General features: G+C 36.0%; 2 protein-coding genes across 2 annotated transcripts; both read left to right on the forward strand.

Annotated features, from left to right (window-relative positions):
* Positions 1 to 13,315: 13,315 nt before the first annotated feature.
* LOC127835785 (protein mono-ADP-ribosyltransferase PARP12-like) lies at positions 13,316 to 17,199 on the forward strand. The gene is made up of 3 exons (XM_052362222.1): positions 13,316 to 13,393; positions 15,278 to 15,416; positions 16,049 to 17,199. The coding sequence occupies exons 1-3, from the start codon at positions 13,316 to 13,318 to the stop codon at positions 16,714 to 16,716; spliced, it is 885 nt and encodes a 294-aa protein (XP_052218182.1). The 3' UTR covers positions 16,717 to 17,199.
* A 1,549-nt stretch (positions 17,200 to 18,748) lies between these two features.
* On the forward strand, positions 18,749 to 22,796 carry LOC127835786 (protein TsetseEP-like). Its single transcript, XM_052362223.1, has 4 exons — positions 18,749 to 18,754; positions 19,307 to 19,365; positions 20,218 to 20,397; positions 22,445 to 22,796. Exons 1-4 carry the CDS (start codon positions 18,749 to 18,751, stop codon positions 22,794 to 22,796), a joined length of 597 nt encoding a protein of 198 aa, XP_052218183.1.
* Positions 22,797 to 24,089: the final 1,293 nt, after the last annotated feature.

A 24,089-nucleotide genomic window follows, 5' to 3' on the forward strand; every position in this document is an offset into this window, starting at 1 on the left:
TTGTTTACTTGTATTTTTGTTTGCATGAACTGTGGCATTTTTAAAAATATTAATCTATATCTATATTTATATATGTAGCGGGCGTTGCTTAGAATAGAAAATCGCACTCAACCACAGACACACAAACACACGCGCACGCACACACACGCATACGAACACGCACACACACGCATGCACGCTCGCGCACACGCACGCACGTACACACGCACACATACACACACGCGCACACACACGCACATACATTCACACACACGCGCATACACACACATGCACGCTCGCGCACACACCCCCTTACACGTACATGCACAACACACGCACATTACATACTCGCGCAACATGCGCACACACACACGCACAAACACACGCGCGCCGAACTACCCCACACAATTTTGTAGTTCTTACTGTTATATTACTACTATTATAAGTTACATACAATCTACGGAGCTTTATATAAACTTTTTATTTTGTGTATTTCCAGTGTATGGAAGTGCGCTTTTTTATGTGGCTCATGAGCTGTGAAACGAGGATATGTATCTACTTCTATATTTATGTACACATGTATATAGCATGCGGTGCGTAGAATATATGTGTTATAGAAAATACAGAAAATATGTGTTTTATATAATTTGTTTAATTTTCAGTATATTGTATTTGCTCTACAACTCCACACCACTTATGTTGCCAATTAAATTCTTTCCAAATAGGGCAACACATTTTTGTAATCTTTTTTGTTAATAAAAATTAAAATATTTATTGAGAGTAAGACGCTCATAATTTTGTTGTATGAGTAAAAACACATCTGGTGGTATCTCTAGTTCATTTTGTTTTCGGAACTAGATTAACTGCAGACCAGATACAGTAAAAATGAAAATACTAGAGTTACATTTTATAGGTACAAAATGCTTAAAAAACGTTTGCTTATCAAACAAAAAACGTGGGAATGTCCGTCAGTCGATCTAAGTAGGTTTCGTTTTTCGTATATTTCAGATCGACAATGCGACGGACATACGAATGTTTTCGTGTATATGTCTTTGATCTTAGCACATATCGTGTAATGTTGATATTTGTTAAACGTTTCGCAGACAACAGTTTATTAAAACGTGTACTGATTGCATTAATTGTGTTTAACAATAAATGAAGATATACATATATAATCAATAGATGATTTTCAAATACAGTAGGTGCATAGGTTCTTTTTAACTGTCGTGAACCTCTGGACAAATAATAGCACAACATGTTTGTATAAGAATACATATTTTGTCATTGTAATAGTCATGTTATAGTCATTATTGTAACCTAAGCTTATCAATTATTACAACGTTTTTTTTTACGAGATACAGGTACACACAGTGCAAAATAATAAGACAGAACACATGCATGTATACACACATACACGCTTACAAACACACACGAACATACGCGCGCACTCAACCGCAGACAAACACACACATACACACGCGCACCCGCACACACGCGTTTTACACAACCAGCACACGCACACATACACATACGCGAGCGCTCGTGCGCGCACACACACACACACACACACACACACACGCACGCACGCACGCACGCACGCACGCACGCACGCACGCACGCACGCACGCACGCACACACACACACACACACACACACACACACACACACACACACACACATACACACACACACACACACACACACACACACACACACACACACACACACACACACACACACACACACGAGCACGCACACACGAATACGTGCACGCACACACAAACCATACACAAACACACACACACACGCGCACACACACACGCGCGCATTCACACACATAAACTGAACCGGCGCGCACACTCCTTTCCACGAACATGCACAACACAGGCGCATAACACACGCGCGCACACACACACAAACACACACACACCCACACGCACCGAACCACCCTCCACACACAATTTAGTCGTTTTTGTATTGGTATATTATTATTATTATAAGTTACCATACAATCTACGATGTTATATATATAATTTTATACTCAGATCACTATTTCAATTATTTTGTGCATTTCCAGTGTACGGAAGTGCGCTTATGTATGTCTCTATTGGAGACAAATCGTTTATTGTTGTTTTCTTATCACTTTTGTGATTATTTCTGTTTGCTTCTTTTTTTATGGACTATTCAGCTGTTTGTATCCATATTTTTTGTTTTCTTTTTTCGTTTGTATGTAATGATATCTTATGTCTTATACTAGAAACCAACTGGGCATTTTTTAAAATAGGGACCAACTGGACAAGCATACACAAATTATCATTTACATCACCCTCCACTTCTTTAAATGATTAAGATATGTACTTTAAATGTAAAAGGGCTAAATAATAAAGACAAACGCATACAAATCTTCAAATGGTTAGACGAAGAAAATATAGTATAATCCTATTACAAGAAAGTCACTTGACACATACTTTAACACAAACCTTAAAAGATGAATGGGACGGAGACATCTATCTTAGTGGTCAACATTCTAATAAACAAGGCGTGGCCTTTCTGATAAAAAATATTATTGGGATCACAGTCGATAATTTTAACGAAATAATAATTGGCAGACAAGCGAGTATAGATATCAAAATACACGAAACACAATTAACATTAATCAACGTTTACGGCCCTAACATAGATGATTCCACTTTTTACGAAACATTACAATCCATTATAAACAATAATCAAGATAAAAACAATATAGTCGGCGGTGATTTCAATACTGTTCTTAATCCATTATTAGATAAAAAGAAGGGCAACCTTTATACTCATCCTAAAAATAGAAACATTTTAAATAACATAATTGAAAACTACAATATGATAGACATCTGGCGTACAATATATCCAAACGAAAGCAAATTCACCTGGCACTCAAACACAAAACCAACAATATTTTGTAGATTAGACTATTTTTTAATATCTGAGTCTCTTTGCAACATTATTGACACATGTAACATAAAACCAGGATTTATGACTGACCACTCTCTAGTTGAACTTAAACTGCACAATATACAACCTGAAAGAGGCCCAGGATACTTTAAAATTAACAACAGCATCTTATTAGATACACAATATCAAACACAAATAAAACAGGAAATATTAAATACTGTTCAAATAATAAAGATGCAAACCCAAATACCTTATGGGAAGTAATTAAAGGAAATATACGTAACACAACAATTAGATACACATCATTTAAACAAAAAGAAACACACAAACTTGAAACTGAAGCCATCAAAACCATTGAAACCCTTGAAAAACAATTGCATCAAACAAACACAAACGATACCACCGACATTGAAAATGAAATAACGTTAAAAAACAAATATTAGATGAAATTTATCATACACATCTCAATGGAATAATACTAAGAGCGCGTGCACAGCATGTTGAACACAATGAAAAAAATACAAAATACTTCGCAAACATTGAAAAACGTAGAAGTGAACAAAAAAACTGTACACAAATTAGTAGTCAATGGCAAAGATATAACAAACAGAACTCAAATACTAGAAGAACAACGTTTATTTTTCGAAGCCCTCTATAAACGAAAAAATGTTGAAAATAACACCCTTTTTAAAAATACACATCACGCTTTAAATCAAGATGAAAAACTATTGTGTGACGGATTACTAAATGAATATGAATGTGGATTAGCACTAAAAGAAATGCAAAATAACAAAAGTCCAGGATCTGATGGCATCACCATTGAGTTTTATAAAATATTTTGGAATGATATCAAAACACATTTAATTAAATCACTAAACTATTCATATAATAATGAAAACCTAACTACGCTTCAAAATCAAGGTATAATATCACTCATTCCAAAACCTGGAAAAAACTTAGAATCCTTATCGAACTGGCGCCCAATTAGTTTACTCAACAATGATTATAAAATTGCAACTAAAAGTATAGCAAACAGAATAAAAAAAATATTACCATCAATCATTTCAAAATCTCAATCTGGTTTCATAAAAGGACGTTACATTGGTGAAAACGTTCGTCTTATCCAAAAATGCATAAACTATTTCAACAATTCAAATGATCCTGGTCTAATATTCTTTGCAGACTTCGAAAAGGCATTCGATTCGCTTGATCATTCATTTATGTTCTCTTGCTTAGAAAATATGAACTTTGGTGAAAGTCTCATTCAATGGATCAAACTATTCTATACGGATATTAACAGTTTAATCATTAACAATGGCTTCTTTTCAAACAGTTTCAACATCGAACGAGGGGTTCGACAAGGATGTCCACTCTCATCATCGCTATTTATTATTTGCATCGAGTATCTATCACATCACATCCAATCAAATAAACACATAAAAGGCATATCACTAGAACCTGAGAAAGAAATCAAACAGTCCCTATTTGCTGACGATGCAACTTATTTTTAAAACGACAATTACGATTCTTTCCATAACCTAATAGAATCGCTAACCTTGTACGGAATGACATCGGGTCTTAAACTAAACAAAAGTAAATGTACTGTGCTACGAGTAGGTAAATTAAAACAAAGTAATGTCCAATATAAAAAAGAAATGAAATTTCATTGGACATCCGATGAAGCCACAACGTTAGGAATTACTTTCAAAAATAATGAAAAGGATACAGTTCTTAAAAACATACTACCTAAATTACAAAATTTTAAAAACTGCTTTAAATCATGGCATCACCGTAAACTTACACTTATCGGAAAAAACACAGTATTGAAAACGTTTGCACTTCCTAAACTAATTTATGTATTAACAGTCCTACCAAATCCACCAAATGGTGTTATTAACGATATAAAATCATCAATATTTAATTTCATATGGGACGGTAAGCCTGATAAAATAAAACGAACTCAGTTAATTCAATCTGTAGAAAATGGAGGTATCCAATTAACGAACATTGACTCATTCTTGAATGCAATCAAATGCAGCTGGGTTAAAAGATACCTAGATAGTACCAATACGAGTAAATGGAAATTATTCTACCAGAAAATCCTAAAAAAATATGGTGACTCTTTACTCTTTGAATGTAACATCAACAATACTATCCTACATGAAATTGCAAACGAAAACATATTTCTGTCTGATGTTCTATCAGCATGGAGTGATGTCACTCATAATCTAGAAACCCAAAACAGCAGTAAAACTATTTTATGGAACAATAAAGACATAACTTCAAACAATAAGACGTTTTTCTATAAAGATTGGTTTGAACGAAGCGTTAAATATGTCGACCAATTATATGACTACAGAATTAAGGATTTCTACTCTTTTGATAATATATGCTACATATACGGAATACCTTCAAATAATTTTCTGAAATACTACACACTAATCAAAAGCATACCCATACATATTAAATCTGAAATCAATACAAATAATACACCATGTACTCAAACAACATTTGTAGAAAACATACTTGGAAGAAAAAACAAAACAAATAAAATATTTTACTCACTACAAATTAAAAACCCTACAGAAAACTCCAAAATCCAAAATAAATGGCAAGTCCTTTTTGGAGAAAATGAACTTAATTGGAAAGACATATTTACCATGCCATATAAAGCAACTATTGAAAGCACACTGAGAAATTTTCAATATAAATACATCCATAGAATTATAGCTACAAATAAATATCTCTTTAAATGCAAATTATCTAACTCAAATCTGTGTGACTTCTGCAGTGAAAATATTGAAACTATAGAACATCTTTTCTGGGAGTGCAAACACATCCAGCCTATTTGGAATCAATTAATATCTTTTCTTGAACAACATCAACTAAACGTTAAACTATCTTTCTTAAATGTAAGTTTCGGAATTAACTCATTGAAATCAATAGACTGTAATAATATTGTGAATTTTATGGTTATATTGATGAAATATTTTATCTTTAACATGAAGTACAAAAAACAAGTACCAAATTTTAATTGTTTTGTCCATAGTCTTAAACTAAAAATCCAGATTGAGAAAGAAATAGCCCTCAGAAATGACACATTGCAAATCTTTGAACAAAAATGGAATCGGATTAAACTCTCATGATGTTTGTCCACTTATATACATTTCACTCTAGTGTTAGTTTATCTCTCTAAAATAGTTTTGTTTATTTTTATTATTAGTTTTTTTTCAATCTAACAAGACCATTGTGAATATACAACAAAACACACAAGCCCAGTATGCTTTCTTCCGCCTTTATACAACTCATCATTTTTCATAACTATTCTTCTGTTGTTCTTTTCTTTTCTCTCTAAAAAAATAAATACTATATTAACATATCTTGTATTACATGTCTGAACTTTATTGCTTTGTACAATCACTATGTTGTATGATCATATACATGTTTACATTGTATGTATGATATTGAATAAATAAAAAAAAAAAAAAAAAAGAAATAATAAAGTTTAGGGCAAAGGCGGATATGTATCTTTCAATAACAAAAATATGAATCGGTCTAAAATGGTACAAAGATTCGCTTATGATTTTCTCCCAGACTATTCAAGTTAAGATAAAAAGTTTTCGTAACCGTGTACATTTTTATTTTACCTTTAAATGACACGTAAAAATGACACGTAAATCTGAAAATTTTATATAGAAACAATACGGTTGTATGCAAAGTCGGGTACGTACAATTCAATAAGAAAATCTGCATCGGCTAGAAATGTTACAAAAATTCGCTTATGAATATCTCCGAGACTATTCACGTTAAAAAATGCGTAGTCATGTAGATTTTTATACTACCTTTAAAATAATACATAAACCAAAAGTACTTATAAAGAAACAATACAGTTTTAGGCACAGGCAGATATATATTGTATTACATAGTCTAACTCGGTCTGAAATCTTAATGTATTGTTATTTAAAATCCGTGAAAATATTAAAGTTAAAAACACAAAGTAATATACTATAGAATTTTATATCATCTATATATTGCTGGAATGGTCAATAAAATATCATTTTGTTCGGAGAAAACAGAAAAACATTTCCCATGTGCTTTGACATTTATACTGAAGTACAAGTTTCGTTCAGATTACCATAAGGAGATATGTGAGCATCGGCCCCGGTCAGCTCATGTCATGCAATGGAGTCGCCCCGGTCAGTTCATATCATGCAATTGAATCGCCCCGATCAGTTCATGTAATGCACTTGAGTCGCCCCGGTCAGAAAATGTCATCCAATCGAATCGCCCCGGTCAGTTAATGTCATGCAATCGAATCTCCCCGGTCATTTAATTCCATGCCATGGAATCGCCCCGGTCATTTCATGTCAAGCAATTGAATCGCCCGGTCAGTTCATGTCATGCAATCGAATCGCCCCGGTTGGTCAATGTCATGCAATGGAATCGCCCCGGTCGGTCAATGTCATGCAATGGAATCGCCCCTGTCAGTTCATGTCATGGAATCTCCCCGGTCATTTAATTCCATGCCATGTAATCGCCCCGGTCATTTAATGCCAAGCAATTGAATCGCCCGGTCAGTTTATGTCATGCAATCGAATCGCCCCGGTCGGTCAATGTCATGCAATGGAATCGCCCCTGTCAGTTCATGTCATGGAATCGGTCTTGTGAATGTATGCCATCAAATTGACATAATATTGTTCATGACATGCAATAGAATTGCACCGGTCAGTTCATGTCACGAAATGGATTCGACGCAGTATTGGTCGATGTGTCGTCACGTCTACCATTAAGTAATACGTATGAGTACTTAATTTAATTTCAATAGGATTCATGTTCACGTTTTTGCTTACCATTTAACATCGAACTACATCAGAGCGCGGTACGGTGACGTTAAAAACTTGCATATTATACGAGAACATGTAGAAGCAAAACCTGCCGGCAAAAACGTTTTTGACATTATAAATATATGGCTAGCGTGTAGTACAGATTTACAGCGGAAGATTTCTCTCGATCGTTTCTGCATCTTATAGATCGCCACTACACTTGACGTGCGAAGGCGAGCAGAGGCGGATCCAGGATTTCTGGTTAGGGGGAAGGAATATTTAGAGATTTGCTGGGGGTCCAGTGGAGAGCCCTGATAGGGGATCCATGGAGGGCGAAACCCCCGGAAGCTCCACGATTTACACGAAATGTTGTTTACGAAAAAGAAGAAAACTGAGTTTAAATAGGTGATTTAGACCTAGTTAAGTGTGAAGCATCAAATTAATTGACTTTACTTTGGCGATTTTATGGGGGTGGGGGCGTAAGCCGCGTCCGCCCCCCCCGCTTGGATCCGCCTGTGGCGAGGATGGTACGGGTTCTTTTTTCTGTAAAGCCCTAACCCGCAGCGTCTCATGAAGGCTGACAGGTTATGAATGGTTGCCGTATCGTTGCTAAATAAGGCAATGAATTCGTTACATATTGATTTGATAACATTACATTGATAATTTTAGCGTTTGGCCCGGTATAAAGACTATGTGTACGTTAGAAGTAAAATCATATGCTTCACAGAGATAAGCTTGAAGCATGATACTTTGGCGTTAACCCTTTTATGCCTAGCGTCTAGAAAAAAGGCATTGGCAAACAGCGTAGACCCAGATGAGACGTCGCATAATGCGGCGTCTCATCTGGGTCTGCGCTGTTTGCTTAAAGGAATTTCTGTAATAAATATTCTAATATAGAAATAAATATACTAGACATCCCTAATTTTGGAAATAAATTGATCCAATTTAGAAGGATGGGAGAGTCCACTAGGCATAAATGGGTAAATGTATTCGATCGTTTGCACATTGCAGTAGTTTTATGTTTAATCAAACTTACGGCCTATTTTGGGTAAACTTTTTTTAATTGAAACATGAAAGGATAGTTAATTGATTAATGCTATTATTTGAAGTTGAAATATGAATGGATTTGTCTTTGTAGGTGTAGAATACTTTATTACGAATAGTACAAAAATGACAAAAATCTTGTATAACTATATAATAGACTGGCTACCGGTTACATTCCAATATAACATATATCTATCAACTGTGAACATCCCTCTTGCTTTAAAAACAATGTTCTTCAGATCCATTAACAATATCAATTCAAATGATCAAGACAATGGTTTTAACTCTAAAAATAGTCTTAACTTATAAAACTAAGATGACTTAACAATAGTAAATACTTTTAGAACAGTCTAAACATATAAACTTGTACAAACTTGACTAGAATTAAACATGTTCTAACAGTTTGTCTTTTACTAACTTAACTAGAATTAAACACGTTCAAACCGTTTGTCATTTCTTGACATTTTAAAACTCTGATCAAATTATCAAGCTGGTAGCTAAAATATCTTTTCTTTAATATAATCTTCAGTCTTATACATATGAAAACTATTTATTGATTCACACAAAACATCAAGACACTGGGGTCTTTGGATGTTTCCGCGGGGCCTTAGGTTGTATCGGCTTGGGCCGGATTCCGAAGCTGTTGTTGGTTCTGATGTGTTGCCTGCTGAAGCTGTTGCAGTCATACGAGTAGTTTCAGGCGTCTTCGGCGCGCTTTGATTACGAGTTTCAGAATTCATATCGCCATAACGAGGCGGAGATTTCTCGCGAATCTGCACTTCGACTTTTGTCGGACGGATATGAACACGATTCCTGGCATACAGCCCACTTTCTTCACTACGCACAATATATCGATCACAATTGATATTTTCTACTATGCCTTTCTACCAGGGCTTTTTGCTCTGCTCATGGGAATACACTGATTGACCGATTTTTACTTTTGGTTGATCGTGCGCTTTTTGATCGAACCATCTTTTCACAGATTACTTACGATTCACAACTTAGCTCTGCTTTCACGCACGAAGGTACAATTGGTGCCAAGCTTTCGGTCCATTATCATCTCAGCTGGAATCCTCTTGGTGTCGGCACGAGGGGTGCTTCGTTGCTCCAGGATCGCCTCCATCGGGTCCGTACGCGACTCGTGGCACTTCATGATCAGCGTTTTTATGGCTTTCACAGCACTCTCAGCTTTACCGTTTGATGCTGAGTGGTGGGGCGACGTGATATGATGTTTTTTACCCCACTTCTGTGTAAAGTTACGGAATTCTGTGGACGTATACTGTGGTCCACCGTCGGTTATCAGTTCTCTAGGAATTCCGGATCTAGCCAAGTGTTTCTTCACTTGCTGGCTGGTTGCTGCTGTCAGAAGGTCCACTTCGATGAAGCTGGTGTGGTAGTCTACGACGACGAGATATAATCTGTTCTGTATTTGGAACAAGTCCGATTCGACCTTGTCCCAAGCTCGTAGTCCACCACTATGTTGTTTCAACTTTTTGTATTGAGGGGGAAGTTTTCTGTCCTCACACTGTACACAATTTTTTCATGAACTCTTTCAGTTCTGCTCTCATTCCCGGCCAGAATATCGTTCCGTGGGCTCTTCTGTCCGTACTATCATAACCTAGATGTGCTTTGTGCAGTCTTTGCAGCATTTCTTTTCTCAGGCTTTTTGGAATAAATATTGCTTCACCTTTGAAGATCACTCCATCTTGTACACTAAGAGTATCTCTGTGAGGGTAATATTGTCCGAGTTCAGCACTGATGTCACTTTTTTGGTCAACCAGTAATTATCAAGGTCTGAAGCTCTTGCATTGACGAATCTTCTTCTTTTGCACGCCTGATTTCCAGAGTTCTTGCATATAGAAACTGGTCGAATGCACCATTTTTGACATTTCGAATGTCCAACCGATCTGCAGTTTCATTTTCCTTTGATTCTGGGTATGCACGACTCAGAGCGTCCGCGATCACGAGATCTGAGCCCTTCACAAACTGGAACTCGATGTCATACCTCAGGAGTTTCATAATTATACAAAATGTATCTTGAAGTCGTTTTGGCGCTTGTCCCAAAGGCTTTTTCAAAATAGTCTCTAATCGTTTATGATCGTTCTGCACTACTACTTTTTCAGGATCAAAGTACGCCAAAACTAGAGCGCTCGTGATTTGCGCTTTCACTTTTTCTAAGCTTTCGTCACACTCATTTGTCCATTCCCACCTAGCATCTTTACGCGTTAGTTGACGAATGGGCTCCATGGTCGACGCAAGATCAGGTAGAAATTTGCTCATGTATTGCACTAGTCCGCAGAGTTGTCGAACCTCTGTGACATTTTTCGGCTTCGGCATGTTTTGGATGGCTTTCACTTTGTTCTCATCGGGCAAAACACCTTTGTCTGTTATTCTGTGTCCATGAAAGATCACTTCTTTTCCGACCTCTGTCTTTTCTTCATTCAGAATTATGTTCTGTTCTGAGCATCGTTTTGCAAGTGATTTCAGTTTACGGTCATTGTCCGACTTTGCTGATTGTTCTGTTTCACCGCAGCCAATGATATTATCTGCGATCACAAAAATGCCTTCGAGACCATTCAAAGCTTCGTTTAGCTTTCTCGCAAAGATCTCGCTTGATACACATAGCCCAAATGGTAATCTTGACCATCGGAATCGTCCAAAAGGGGTTATCATCGTTGTGAGCTTGCTCGACTCTAATGCTTCTTTGACATCCATTTTGGTGAACAACTTTGCCTGGTTGAGATTTGGCAAGACATCATCAAATGTGGTAAGTCTGTACCGCTCTCTTTTCAACACTTTGTTTAAAGGTTGGGGGTCTATGCAGAAACGCAGGTACCCGGAAGATTTTCGTACCACGGCCATCTGGTTCACCCATTCAGTCGGCTCTTTGACTGGAAAATGAATACCTCTTTCTACAAGCTTGTCAAGTTCTTGTTTCACTTGGCCTTTGATGGCGATTGGTATCTTTCGTGCTGACAAAACAATTGGTTTGGCATCTTCTTCTACGTAGAGCTTAGCTTCACCTTGATCACCAAGATCTTTCTCAACTTTCCCCACAAAGGCATCTGTGTTAATGTTTATCAGGTTAATTTCTTGCACCGATTTCAATCCTGACAGGAAGTGTCACTTCACCAAGTGGTTTCATCGTCGTTTTGTTCCACATTCTTAGTGTAAATTTCACCTTACAGTCATTTACTACCATTGTAGCTATTACTCGGGTTCAAGAGTCAAATTGTGCTAACCAGAATTCATCACTTTCAAGTTCGGCATTTTCATTTTGGACCATGTGAATGTTAGTTCTGCATAGTAATACTCAACTGACGATGCAAATCTAAGCTACGCAGCAGGGATTTGACTGGAACCAGGATAGCTGGATCAAATCCCCGCCGTCATAACCTACCATGTGATGATAGCCTAGGCACTTGGTACAATAATTTTACCGTTGTTACTTTTACTTTGTTTAATTTTGCGTGTTTTTTTTATTATGAACCTAATATATACTTAAACCAAAAAAATAAATATTACCAAATCTGGTAGGATTTTCCTGTGGTGGCAGAGATTGTATGTGAGAGCAAGGGTCGACAACTCTGCGTGGAGATTGGCAAATCTATTGCAGGTTCATATTTGTAAACATAAATATATTAGAAATCAAATGGTTCGAATTCCGGATGGCTCAAACTTTTGTAGTCGGTCCTCGCTAGTTCGAGTTCGAGGTTTCGACTGTATATAAATTCAGCATTTATTAAAATTAATGAGCTATACTTCTGTTTTTGCTTATTTATGCGTGTATGCATTTCAACTTATACATGTATAAGCGTAAATTCACCGTTTCTATTTTAAGTATGAATCACTAATTAATTTACTGGATCCAAGTCGATTACTAGTATAACGAGAGATTCCAGCTTAACACACCGATGCAATTAAATAGTAAATATAAACGGCCAATTTGCTATCTATTTTTTGACCGTTTATGATAAATGACACTTTAAAGTGTTAACTTGTAAAATAAAACGACATGCTGACATGCCATCATGAACGTATAGTGAAACGAACATAATGATTGAATTGTCTCCCTCTGCCAGCTTCGCCGTTGTTCATTGTGCAAGGCCTAATTAGGCCGCATAAACTAATTATTTAATTATATTAACGTCCATTACACTTGATTATGGCAAAAGATAATTAAAATATTGCAAAATAATGTTAAAGTATAGATAATCGCTACCACATATAAAAGCATTAACAGTTATTGATAAACGTTAAACTTTTTCAGAATGTAAGCATTCCTTAAATTGACAAAATCTGTCATACGATTGGCGTTCAATTTTGCCGCGGCATAAAGTATCGCATGAGATCTGAGTCAAGTAGGCGAACTTAGACAGCTGCGCCGAAAAAACACAAACAACGACATCATTTACACCATTATTCAAGCAACAGAAATACTCGTTTTGTCTTTGGTAATATCCCATCTGGATTATTGTAATATCATATTGAATGGAACAGCTCAGTGCGAAATAAACCAAATGCAACGTATCCAAAACATGTGTGCCAAATTGGTACTCGGTCGACAGAGATATGACAGTTCAAAAGATGCTTTGTATAAACTTCACTGGCTTCCAGTAAAGACCAGGATAACATTCAAATTACCAGCCTTCATGTATAATTGTTCTGTTGGTCACGCGCCAAAATACCTTACAGAACTTTTAACAGAAAAAGTACCAGCACGTAACCTACGATCCACCGCCTTGTATGACGGATGTTATGATGTGAAACGCACAAAGAGAAAAACTTTCATGGACAGGACATTCGGAGTTGTTGGTCCGAAACTCTGGAATGACCTTCCATCAAGCATCCGGACTTCTGTCTCAATAGATATTTTCAAATGGAATTTGAAAACATTTCTCTTCACAGACTTTTACAACCTATTTAAATTTGAATACCTGTGATTTTAAAAATAATCGAGTCTCAGTTCAACGGGCTTATTTGTCCAACAATCAGGACTCGGAGGACCAATAAATAAAAGAATTGTACGGGCTTCTTTGCTCGACAAGGATATTTATTGTATAAGTGACCGGTAATCAAAAATCATTAGGGCTTCTTTGCTCAATGATTGAATGGCATCATCCAGCTGTCTTTTAGTCACGCTTAGCCCCTCTAGTTGTGTCTTATAGTCCCACTGTAATTTTAACCTTCAAGTTGTGTCGTGTAGTCACACTTGGTCAGTCTATTTGTGACTTGTAGTCACAATAGTTTAAATAAGGTTAAAACCCAAAAGAATTGTCCGTAAGGGTGACGTAGCTGTGGGATCCGAGAGCCGGAGTGCAGAAATATCCTTTCACGTATCCTTTCAGTTAATGAAAAACAGCGTCTTTATGTTTTCAAAAATTTGCTCAATATATCATTAAGTTTCTTACAGCATTTTTATTTATATCACACAATTTTAGATTATTAATCCTTTAAAGGGGCCTTTTCAAAGATGTTGGCATGTTTTGAAGTTTGTCATAAAATGCTTTATATTTAGAAATGTAAACATTAGATATAAAAAGCTCCAGTAAAAATTCAAAAATAAAATTAAAACAAGAAAAAAAGGTAACCCTCAGCAGGGCTCGAACCACTGACCCCTGGAGTCCGGAGGAAAAGTACCCACTTAGACCACTCGGCCTCCTTCCGGATACAATGCCTAACGTATTTTATACTTTATTTTAGCAATCCTCGTAGTTTCACAGAATTTAACGACAACAACAAAAATCTCCAAATTATTAATTCGTTTCGTGTTGCAACGCTTTATAATTTTCGGGTTTTCAAATCGTCACAAGATGCATATATTGGTTATTTTAGAGCATGGTAAATGTTCAGTATTACTGTTTCCTCACAAATATCATAACTAAAACGAAAATTTGCGAATCTGAAACAACTTTTTTCAATTTTGTCAATTTACCCAAACGTGAAAAGACCCCTTTAATTAATGCTGCATAATAGTATCCATCACTCTTATTTTTATCAATTGTATGTGCATATACATGTTTTGTACAACGCCATTGAATATAATTATATAAATAGGCGTTTCATCAAATTAGCAAGTTCCAAGTTTCAAGTTTTTTGAATACATAATGCCCGACTAAGTTTGGCGTTTTGATTAATATATATACAAATTGTACAAATACACGTATGGGAGTGCCTGTGTTCAAACTGTACGTATCGAATATCAAGATTTATGGACTCTTTCAGACAGTCAATTGTATGCATATAAATAAATCGGCTGGTTTAAGTGGAAAACCGTTCCACATCATTGTCGTTTTCTGAAAAAACCTAGCGGAATCGATTGATATGTTTTAAGTAGATCTGGATATATTAAGATATAATTGTATCAAAGTGAGTAATATGAGTTAGAATAAGCATTTCAAATACAAAATAATAGTACTGTTTGCTATTGCGAAATGCAAGTCAATATATAATCAGGAGATTATTACATGGATTTATGCCAAAACAGCCTTTCATGAAAGAAAGGTGCTAAACAATCGTTACCTATAACGTTGCGTGTTATTATTCTTAAATTATACCCGCTGAATTTCTTCGAAGGAACAAACGAAAATCGTTTTGAAACTGCACAATACATAACGCAATATCAGTTACCAATCTTTGGTACATACATTTTTTATTTCATTTGTTTCTCAGTACGAACATGGCGGGAGTGAGTCCAACATATAGTGGAGCTGCAAAAGATACAGGTAGGGAAGATCAGTACAGAAGTTGTAGCTCGGAAAGCGATAGCAACGAAAGTGACCGAGCCAGTAGTTCAAGCTCTGACGAAGATAACACTGGATGGTTTCGATACGAAGAACGTCAAGTAAAAAGCACACACACGAATAAAGTTGAAGATGGAAGTTCAAGATTTGTAGTAGGGCCAATCAGTAGTTCAAGCTCAGAAAGATGGGGCAGTTTTAGACACGAAAAAAACGAGGTCAGATGTTCAAGTTCAGAACGGGATAGAATCTGGCGATTATACTGTGAAGAAGGTGAAATTCTAGCATCGAGCCCAGTAATATATAGAAAAGAAAGTGCAGGACGCGATGAAGGTCGAGGTAGAAGTTCAAGCTCAGAAATAGATGGATGCAGAAGTTCAATATTCGAAAGGTACGAACACGAATGTGCAAGTTTTGAAGGAGACCGACTCAGAAAAACAAGCCGAAGTCGAGACTCGTACGCAAGGTCTTACAGAGCAATGGACGGAAATGATAGTGAAAGCCCAGAAAGTCTGGGGTCATTTTCACCAGAAAATGTCATGCCCAACGAACGCATTCCACGCACAGAGGAACGAAGTAAAAGAAGTAAGAGTAAATATCAAACCTCAGCAAGAAGTTCAGCTCCTGGCAATAACAATATGCCTTTGTATATTATTAATCTGAAAATATGTCAACTATATATACAGGATACGACGCACACACATAATTGCAATGATCTGCACATCTGCAAATTTTTCCTCATTGCACTTTGTAAATTAGAAAAAGGATGCCCATTTTCCCATAACCTCCGAGAAAGGCACAATTACAAGGTTTTAAAAAGCAAACAGATTCATACGCTTCCAGACAGCGATGTTTTGAACTTATGTCGAAACCTCTTCAACCGTAATTGGACCACCCTTCCAATTGTATGCAAATTTTATAACAACGAAGGGAATTGCAAATACCGAAACTGTCAACACTTACACGTTTGCAAATATTATGTCGACGGTAAATGCAAATTTGATCAGAGATGCAAACGAAACCACTCGCTTGGAAGTGACAAACAGACGAGGAAGGTTTTTGAAAATTACGGCATTGATACGATACGTATAGCCGAAGAGAGATTAATGACAGCTCTGCGTGATGCTGTGGACAAAAGACAGGTGTATGAAGATGAAACTGCTGGACCAAGAAGACAGAATAGACAACAAAAACATTAATAAAAAGACAACCACTACCACATTAACAACAATTGCCGAAATGTTTGCGGCGCCTGTGATATATTTTCAACCATCGGCACCACCAAACACCGCCACCCTTACCATATTTTTAGATTTAAGTCGATTTTAATGAATGGCTAAAATAAGGAAAATACAATTTTGGATATGTTGTTCTTACTATTAGTTGAAATACAAATTGTATTTTGCTAAATGGACCGTAACATAATGGGTATCCATTACGTTACGAACTGAATCTTCTTGTTGTATATGCAACTTGCCTGTTGTTGTGTTTGGGTTTAAATATGTGTCGCATGCTGTATTTTACTTAAATGTTGTGTAAATAATACCTGTTTAAAACCCAATACTTTTCAATGACTGTTCAAACGCGGTGACCCACAGTGATATTCATTTTGAGTATGCTTGCTGTGTATTTGAGTGTTTTGTTTAGTGCATTAATTTTGTGTCTAACTGTTAGACCATTGATTCCGTGCGATGAATAATATATCACACACTCTAATAGGGGTTCTCTCTTGTTGGTGCAGCTGAATTTGCACTTTTATGTAATTGTTATGATTGTATTATACGTTTATGATTAACGTGGTGTACACGTAAAGGTTTTGTGCTTGCTGTTGAATGTCAATGTGGAGATGGTGGATGTTACTGAAAATGTATTATCTCAAGAAGTGAAGTGATTAGTCAGAAACCAATCTATCTTTGGCTTAAACAGAAATCATCAAAGAAGAATTCAGAAAGGTAATGTTCTGAAACCACAGAAAAGAAATACGTACTTAGAATCCGAACCGAATACGTGTTCATATACACATGCAGATGAACGAGCAACAAAAACATTGTGTTATTCTGTTAATATACACTTGCATGTATCCTTAATATGATTTGTTTGAGCTTATGGAAACATCGATAGAGTGATCTAAACCCCATCATCACGCCTCAAACGACGAAATAAAATCTAGTGGTGTAAACTTATGAAGCATTAACGTAACACCTTGTAGAAAACATAAAACACTCGAATTATAATGATGTCAGTTTGAATATTATTCATGACATCATTACAAATTTGTGTGGAGATTAAGCCATTTTCTTCTGTTCATTTTCCAAATGAAGAAACTACATGTATATGAGAAAATAATGGGTTAAATATCAAACCAGGTAAATGTAAAATATCGATACGAATTACGTGGTGAAATTAATACCAAAGCTTGTGGTTAAGATATGGTCAAGCCTCGCTAAATAAACTCATATGTTATCCAATATCCAATGTATGTCGAAAACATTGTGTGTAAAGTACAAGATTGCCACGAACTCGTTGGTTGTTTGTCTCGAACCCAGGTTCCTTTTAGTGTGTTTGGGGGGGAGAGGGGGCAAGCAAATTACTATATAATAATTATGTAGTGCTTTTATTTGTATTTTTATAACGATGTTTCTTTTGACACATATTTTGAGTATTGTTTTACATGTTTTGGATTTAAGTTTGTTTTATTGTTTTTATTATAAGTACGTAATGAAATGATTTATAATTTATTTTACACAATTCAGTTTTGAACCTGGCTACTGATATAAGTGCAGTTGCACATGCATTGTCTAAAAAGACCGAAGCTTTAAAATACAATTGTAATACGCACAATGAAAATATTAAAAGCAGTTGTTCGAAGAGGAAAATGTGCATTAAACCCTGTCCAGACAAGACAATTGTATGAAATATTGAGTATTAGTATGGAAATATACAATTCTATCAACAAACTAAAATAAAGGTTACAGATCGGCTAGTTAGATTGGAAGAGCTGCATTTAAAGTTTGAGTAAAACTTCCAGCAAGGCAACATGAATTATGTGGACATTGTCTAATACTAGTAATTATTTCTTGGGCCATTCATTCACCGCCTTTGAAGTCAAGAATTCACTTGAAGTAAGCAAAGTCATGACTCGTTAATGAGACTATATATTGGCTCCATAGCCGTTTTTGAAAGGAAAAGCAACCAATGAAACGACACGTAATTAACTTATTATACATTAAGATGCAGGTTGTGTGCGCGTTGTCAAAGGCAAAGCAACCAATGAAACGACACGTTATTTACCTATTATACTTTTACATGTAGGTGGCGTGAGCGTTGTCAAAGGCAACGCAACCAATGAAACGACACGTTATTAACCTATTATACATTTACATGCAGGTGGCGTGAGCTTTGTCAAAGGCAAATCAACCAATGAAACGACACGGTATTAACTTATTTTATCCTATTACCAGATGAATATCGATAGAAGAACAACGATCGCATAAACATGACCTTTATACTATCGCTATTTTTAGATTGGGGTATTTTTTTTAGATTGCTATTTATAGACGGAACTACTTTTTTTGACCTCATTCATAAAGTTCATGTGAAACTTATATTTTCAACGATCTCATAGGCATAAATAAATAAATATATTTATAATTATTATCAATTTAGAATGTTATTAAATAATATAAAATAAAGAAATAAATAATAAAACAAAACATTTGTTTTCTTGTTATATATTTATTTTCATTTATTTATGCTGTAAATATTCTGCACTAAAATTGCTCTATACAGGGCCAAGGCAACCGCTCAAGGGAAGCTGAACCTCTAACTGATGAGGACATAGACCAGATGTGGGAATCTGCTGTCCTTGGTCCACACACTCCATGTTCCCTGTTAAATGCAATGTGGCTGAATAACAGTCTCCACTTTGGCTTAAGAGGGACAACTCAAATTACATGTGTTTTTTTTAAGAACAGCAACTTTAACAATTTTGTTTGAAACTAATAACATTTTGGAAACCGTATTCAATGCAGATAAGCTTGTTTCAAATAAAATTATTGATGAATGATACTGTTAGTGTGACAAATGATTTACAGGGGTGTCGCTGTCCACTGCCAGAGTCCAATGTCACCAAATTTGACAAAATTGTGGAAGTGCGAACAATTTTGTATTTCAAATTTTAAGACAGCATCTAAATTTATTTACAAATATTATCAATATAGTATTAAAATGGAAGCTTAAAGACCTCTAGCAAACAGTTGATATAGTACTGACAGACCGGTTTAAAGGCGCGCCATTCAAAATAATAAAAAAAACACCATTTTAATGTATGGAAGCCATAACTATTCAAATGACACCGTTCAGGGCTTTTTTCCGTCTGTAAGAATTGCCGTTTTTCACAAATTTTGAAAATTCGCTACTCAAATGTTCACAATTACAAGAAGTTCGCAACTCAAATTTTCACAATTATAGAAAGTTTGCGACTAAAATTTTCACAATTTTAGAAAGTTCTCGACTCGTTTTTTCACAATTTGAACAATTCGCGACTCATTTATAACAAAATGGGGTGGCCATGACTGTATTTTTGTGTACTACAGTAGTATTTATTTTTTTTTGGTGTAAAAAAATAGCAATAGTAGAAAAAAAAGATGTTTATCATAAAAAACAAACAAAACAAAAAACATTGCATACCTTTTATTTAGATGGGGAGATGTGAAGCTGCGAACCACTTCCGAGGGTGATGAATTCTTAGAGTTTCATGAGAGGCAGACAAAAACACGCACTGGTGAGAATCTGGGCGACTACAGGAAGGTCAAGCCCAAGATGTTTGATGTAAATTCTCCTCGTGACCCAATCGCCATGTACAAAGCTTATTCAGCAAAGTGACCAGATGGATTTTCAAACGATGATGATCCAGCGCCGCGCACCAGAGAGGGTTGCTCCAGTCAGTGGTTTTTGAGACAACGTCTTGGAAAGGTCAAATTAGGAAAGATGCTCAAAACCATGGCGGTGGCAGCAAATCTTCCAGATGGAAATCGTTACACAAACCACTCTGCGCGAAAACATCTTGTCCAGAAGCTGCGAGGCCATGATGTTCCTCCTACAGAAATTATGGCTATTACTGGTCATAAGAATGTTCAGTCCATCTTGAACTATTCTTCAGTGACTGAAAAGCAACTTCAAACATGTTCAGCTATATTGTCAACTTCCACAAAAGCACAGTCGAAGTCTGAACACACCATCAGCAAAACAAACACAACATGTACAGCAACACTAACCTCACAAACAAATCCCGTGTCTGTCACAATTCCTGAATACACTTTGAATTCAGATATCATGTTCCCCACCCACCACACAACCTCCACTGTAAACACGGAATTCAATGTTTCAACAGCAAGGCTGTTAACATCACAATTTTATGGGGCAACCTTTAACATCCAAAACTTCAATGTCATTAACTCCTCGAGTACAGGATCACTCACAGATCTAAATAAATAAGTCTTAAATTAAAAAATTCTCTCGCGAGCACATGTCAAATTATCAAACAAACTTAGATCGGAAGACGTGTGATCAGATGATTTGCTTATTACTAGCACAGAAACATTAAAAGAAGATATTATAATGGCGTTATACAGTTTTATAAACTTTTAGCTAGTTTGCATCTTTTGATCTCAAGATATTCGCCGAAAGTGTATATAAAAAGCAACTTGGCCATGGCAGCGTCATTCGTGAATTTATATTTCGACACGTTCTTATGGCAGACGAATTGTGTATTTCGTGTGATCGGATAGTCACACCTCGCCAACATGCCATCACATGATGTGATTTATGTGACAGATGGCAACATCGGACATGTGATACAGGTACGAGATGCTTATCTATTGTATTTATATTTCGTGTCGGCGCTATTTGTCTGCATGTTATCGTTGTTATAAAAAACGCTGTTTTTCATAAATTTATATATGTAATAAGATTTCCATAGTTTAATAATTAATAATTCTGTCCATTCTTCGATTTGCGGTATTAACAAATATTATTTTTACCATATTTCAACTTCAATTAGCGTTAAGCGCTGACACTCTTTGACGTATGAAAGATGTAAATAATTAAATAAGTCGGTGATGTAAACAGCCCATTTTATTCTCTGAAAGATATTTGTTTACTGTAATTTTCCTTTACATCTTTATGTTTATTTGTTTATTGATTATATCTTCTCTTTATTATTAGTTCATGTATTAAATATTGTTACATCTTCATGAATTAAATGTATGATGTGACTTTAAAATGGAAAATATGCTTACAAAATGCGTAGTGCTTATGGAAACCGGGTCTTAACGCAATTCGTAAAACTGTTATCACTTCGATATATTATTTTAATAAAATTAAGCATTTCTAACATAATACAATAGCTATTTTAAGATTTGGTTATTTGAAATTAATTAAAACTATGTAAATTAGGATTGATTCGTAAAACTGTTATTACTTTGATATATTATTTTCATAACATTAATCATTTCTAACATTATTAAATAAGTTAACGTGAAAATTTAGACATTACAATTATGTCATAAGATTGTGATTTTAATTGGATTACAGTTGTCCACATGTCATTATTTTCCCTTTCAATATTTTAATGAATATTTCTTTTAATGTCTGCCGCATACAATGTAATCAGGGAAATAGAGTGGTCTAATATTGCATAAATAAAATTAAATATATTCCGATATAACAAATAACCGTGCTGAACATTTCCTTGCATAGAAAGCGTAAAGGTGTAACCATAAATGTCTGCATGTTGAAATTATTTACTGTAATAAGCGTTAGGTTTTTACATAATTTGCCCCATGATTACGTGTTCTGTTTAGGTATATCATCAAGGAAGTATTATCAGGCCCGTAAGTCACAGCTCCAACTGCATTTTATATGCAGACCGTGCCATCGCCAGCCCATCGATCCAGACCCTTTGGAAGAAACCGGTTATACGGAGCCAACGCAAGAACCCGAGCCGATGGAAGAAACCATCCATCACGAGCACAGGGAAGATACTGAGCCCATGACAGAACCAGTCCTGGAAGAGCCGATGTCTGAGCCCACGGCAGAACCTGTCCAGGAAGAGCCGATGCCTGAGCCCACGGCAGAACCCGTCCAGGAAGAGCCGATGCCTGAGCCCACGGCAGAACCCGTCCAGGAAGAGCCGATGCAGGTTGACGCTCACTTCGACATGAGTTTTGACGTAAACCACAGAGTGGCAGATGACCCGGAAGAACCACAAGACACGTGAGTGGCAACAATTAAGTTTATTTAATATGATAACCGGCATATGAATGATCGCCTCGTCCGTGCTTTACATTGATTAATTTCCTTTCTACTCAAAAAGTCATACTTTGTTTTCTTATAATTTAAGTCCGATAGAGATATTTGTTTTATTTGTCCGATATTTGTTTGCTTTTTGTGCAATTGTTTATTGATTCTGTTTTCTAGTTACTATTTGTTTATGTATGAGTAGTGCTTTGGGAAACCGGGTTTTAAGTTTGAGTTTCTAACATTATACAATAACTAAATAAACTTTTTGTAATAGACATAAATTAAAACTATGTTAATTATGATTAAAAAAATTATTTTATGTCCCTCCATGCAGAACCAGATTTTCCAAACCATGTTATGGAAGATGAGGCAGTGACGTACAAAGTGCTAGAAAAGGGCAGTAAACGCGGCGGGAAACTATTGGTGTCCAGCAATGGCTATTCTAATGGAGTAAAGGTAACTTACCCTTGATCGGCTGATATTCATGGTGATAATTTCATGCAGACATCATTATACTTTTAAAATACGAACAGCTTATACAGTGTATATACAAAGTTAATATTAAAAGACTTTCAGTTCTTAAGCTAAAAAGATGTGCGAAATATTTCCACCCAATAATAATACAAAAAGACCATTACTAATGTACTGTAGTTTTTTCGTCTTTTGCAGAATGCCAACACAAAGTTGACGTTCTGGACGTGTAGTGTACGGTCAAAGAAGATGCGATGCCATGCCACTGTCAGCCAACACGGTGACCATTTTGAACCAGGTCTACACGATCACGTGCACCCCGCGGACTTAAGACTGCCCGTCAAAGCAGAGTTATCGGCAATGGTAGGCCTATAACTTATTTATTAAAAAAATAATTGGTATGCAAACAGAAAAATGTGCAATTTCTCGTTTTGTTAAAATGTCCGAATGGTTACAAACGTTGTCTTATTTCAGCTTCGATACGTATGTTTTATTTCAGAGCAAGCATTTGATGGAGCTAGATCCTCACCGGCGAGCCATGGAAGTAGTGACGCATGTGATGACCAACCTTATCCCGGAAGAACAGCGGTTCCTGGCTCCAAAACAGAAACTGGTAAAGTGGGCTCTAAACCGTCACCGAGCCAAGAATAGGCCAGAGGAACCAACCGATTTAGACTTTTAGGTTTGTATTACGATAAAAGCCGATTGATTAACACACCAATTAACTTTAATTGAATTATACATTAATGTTTTTTGTATGTAACACCTTTAACGCCAGATATATTGTCCGTGAAATATA

This window comes from Dreissena polymorpha, chromosome 6 (assembly GCF_020536995.1).
Source record: "Dreissena polymorpha isolate Duluth1 chromosome 6, UMN_Dpol_1.0, whole genome shotgun sequence".
Classification (NCBI taxonomy): Eukaryota; Metazoa; Mollusca; class Bivalvia; order Myida; family Dreissenidae; genus Dreissena; species Dreissena polymorpha.